Source organism: Galeopterus variegatus, unplaced genomic scaffold (genome assembly GCF_000696425.1).
Source record: "Galeopterus variegatus unplaced genomic scaffold, G_variegatus-3.0.2 Scaffold537, whole genome shotgun sequence".
Lineage (NCBI taxonomy): Eukaryota > Metazoa > Chordata > Mammalia > Dermoptera > Cynocephalidae > Galeopterus > Galeopterus variegatus.
Window position 1 is genome coordinate 43902 of NW_007726648.1, and position 3129 is coordinate 47030.

At 44.7% G+C, this 3129-nt stretch overlaps 1 protein-coding gene across 1 annotated transcript in view; it reads right to left on the reverse strand.

Annotated features, from left to right (window-relative positions):
• The window catches only part of LOC103588237 (disrupted in schizophrenia 1 protein-like), a gene marked incomplete at its 3' end in the record, with an annotated part of 29241 nt that overhangs the window by 4255 nt on the left and 21857 nt on the right, over nt 1–3129 (reverse strand). Inside the window, exon 2 of the mRNA XM_008569860.1 lies at nt 1202–1335. Coding sequence (XP_008568082.1) covers nt 1202–1335 — 134 coding nt within the window. The remainder of the gene's footprint in view (nt 1–1201; nt 1336–3129) is intronic.

Consider the following 3129-nt stretch of genomic DNA (forward strand, 5'->3'; position numbering starts at 1 on the left):
CCCTGGGCTGAAATTGTTTTCTTTGCCCCCTGATGTTCTCAGGAATGCCCTAGACCTTTTTTTTTTTTTTTTTTTTTTTTCCTTTTTGTCTTTTTTCGTGTCCGGCAACGGATCGCAACCCTCGGTGTTGCGCCCGTACCGGACCGGGACTGGCAATGGGATCGCAACCCTCGGTGTTGCTCCCACACCTCGCTCAGCCAGTGAGCGGGAACCGGTCTGTATGTGGGATCTGAACCCTCGGCGGGAGCGCCGCCGCGCTTCCCAAGCAGTGCACTGTAGCAGTGCGCCACTGGGCCGGCCCATGCCGTAGACCTTTCAATGGTGAATATTGTTGAAAATCAAAACCAGATCTTACATTAAACTTTATGACGATGCTCACAGAATACACAGGTGCTCCATGTATTGGGGGATATTTTCAAATTGCGATGACTTTTCCCTCCCTCTGCCACTGTGCTGTTTTAGCGACTGGGGTGGGCAAACTTGGATAACAATACCCTGCATAGGGGGAGTGACCTGTCCAAGCCCCCAGGACTCTGATCTCATTCAGCTGCTTAGAGGCAGAGCAGGATCTGGACTCGGGTGTTGAAGACCTGCGCTCTTTCCTGCTCCAGCCTCAAGCAGCCACTCGCCCACCTTCAAGTTCCTGCCTCTGGGGGCGGGGGGGTCTGTCAACTTCCAGAGCACCTGACCGGCGTCTGCCTTTAATTCTGTGCTGCCCCCAGATTCTAGCCCCTGGGTGATGCTCAGACAATGTTTACCCACTGTTCAGACCCACCCGGGGCCCCAGTGTGTCCTGCTGGCCATCACAGACATGCCACCTACAGGTGCAGACCTGCGGCTCTATCCCCTGACAACGGTCACAGTCCACCACCAGAGGAATTTCCATAACAGATTCTCTCAGCACAGATCTCTTTCTGCCTCTCACAGGAAGCTTCTAAAGGTCAAGATGATACGAGGTGACTAATTGGCTCAGCAGACAAGCATATTGGAAAGGTAACAAGGAATATGGAAAACAGGCACCCATTGCTGAGCCTTCAACCTTCATTTGTCAGGAGGTTTCTACAAGCCCTCTGGTCACATCCCACGTCTCTCCTGCTGTACTTCCCAGACGCGGCTCTAATTGCTACACTCAAGCAAAGCAAAGACCTATGTTGCTGCATCTGGCTTAAAGGGTCCCATTCCTTGAAGATCCTTCACCTGCTCATCTGCAGCCACTGCTTTTCCTGCAGAAGCCAGTCTCTCTTCGTGACGGACACACACACGTTGTCCTCGGCAGTGGGTTCCGGTGGCCTTGGTTCTGTTCTGAGTGGGGCTTGGGTGTTGACACCTCTGGCCCTTAAAACAACAGATACAGATTGGTACAGGTGTGGAGAAGCTGAAATGCTCAGGTCTGCATGTATTTTAAGAGTAGGAAATTTCACAAAGCAGTCCCCAGACGGTCTCATCCTTTGGACGGTCACAAGGATGAGGTCCCTAAGCCAGGTTTCTGTTTGAATTACAATCTGTTGTGGCTTTTGCCTTTTCCCACAGCCAAATGTCTATTATTAGAGCTGCACTGTCTGTAGAGTAGCCCCTGGCCACATGTGGCTACTGAACACTTGACACATGATTGGCCCAAATTAAAATGTGCTGAAAGTGTAAAGTACACAACAGAGCGCAACATAACTCATTAGTGATACTTTTTATGTTCTTTACATGTTGAGATGATCGTATTTTGGATATATTAGGTTGAATGAAATGTACTATTGAAATTAATTTCACCTGTTTTGCTTACTTTTTGTTTAATGTGGCAACCAGGCCATTTAAGATCATGCATGTGGCTCACATTATATTTTATTGGATAGCACTGCCTTGGACCATCCAAACAGACAAATTCCAGGACTGATGCTGGCTGTAGAGATTGAAAAAAGGTGTGACCCATTTGCAAATGCTTGGGTCAGAGTTTCTTGGAAAAGGTTTGCTGCAAGACTGTTGAAACCTCTTAAAACCTGTTTGGCTCCTTCTCTTACTCTTACAGGCGTTGACATATTTGGTGACAGCGATTCGGGTGAAAATGTGGCCACAGGCTCCAGCCTTATGCTGGTGAGCTGCCCATACAGGACACTTTTAGGTATTCATCATCAGAGAATGACAAATGCATCCCAAAGTATTTGATTTCTAACTCAGTGCAGGTGGGCGGAAAAGGATTCAGCCTCAGCAAAACTACGTCAGCGATTCAAGAAAGGTTCGACTAAGAAAACACCACCAGCTAAAACTAAACGGCAAAGGATAAGTTAGGAAAAAATATTGCCACATGTGTGTCAGAAAAAGGGGTAATACTGCTCATTTAGAAGGAGTTCCAGCAAATCAGGAAGGAAAAGACAAATGCACCAGAAATTCTGGAAAAAAAAAAAAGAAGGAATTACAAAGAGTTAAGGAAAATGTGATTTATCAAAAATGGTTTAAAATGCAAATCCAAACAATGCAAAATACCGTCTTTCACCTAACACATTGGCAAAAGTTTTCACAAACCATGACTCTTTGGTGAAAGTAGGGAACAAGAAATAAAATTGAAGTAACTTTAAATCCTATATTTCCATTAAGAATTGACTATAGATAATCATAGATGTACACGAAGATCGTACAAAAATATCACATTTAGGGGCTGGCCAGTTAGCTCAGTTGGTCAGAGTGTGCTGTTATAACTACCAAGGTCAAGGGTTTGGATCCCCAAACCAGCCAGCCACCAAAAAAAAAAAAAAAAAAATTTTTGATTAGTAGTGCAAAACTGGAAACACCCTAATTGTGCCCCCAGATGAGAACCCGTGCAGTAAATCACAGCACAGCCCCCCAGGAACACTGAGCAGCAACTACTATAGGTCATAAAAGATGTATCGGCATGGAAAATGTTCACTATGCATTGCTATTTTTTTAAAGCATGTTTTTTGGCAATACATATAATATGAACCAACTATTATAAAAATAATATGCATATAAAGTGAAAGACAAGAAAATATCCTCCTAAATGCTATCAGCTCTTATCTGTGGGTACTGGGATTACGTCTTTGGGCCAATCTTTTATGAAGTTTCTAGAGCAAGCATGTATTGTTTTCATAACTATAATAAAAAATGTTTTCCACCACATATACT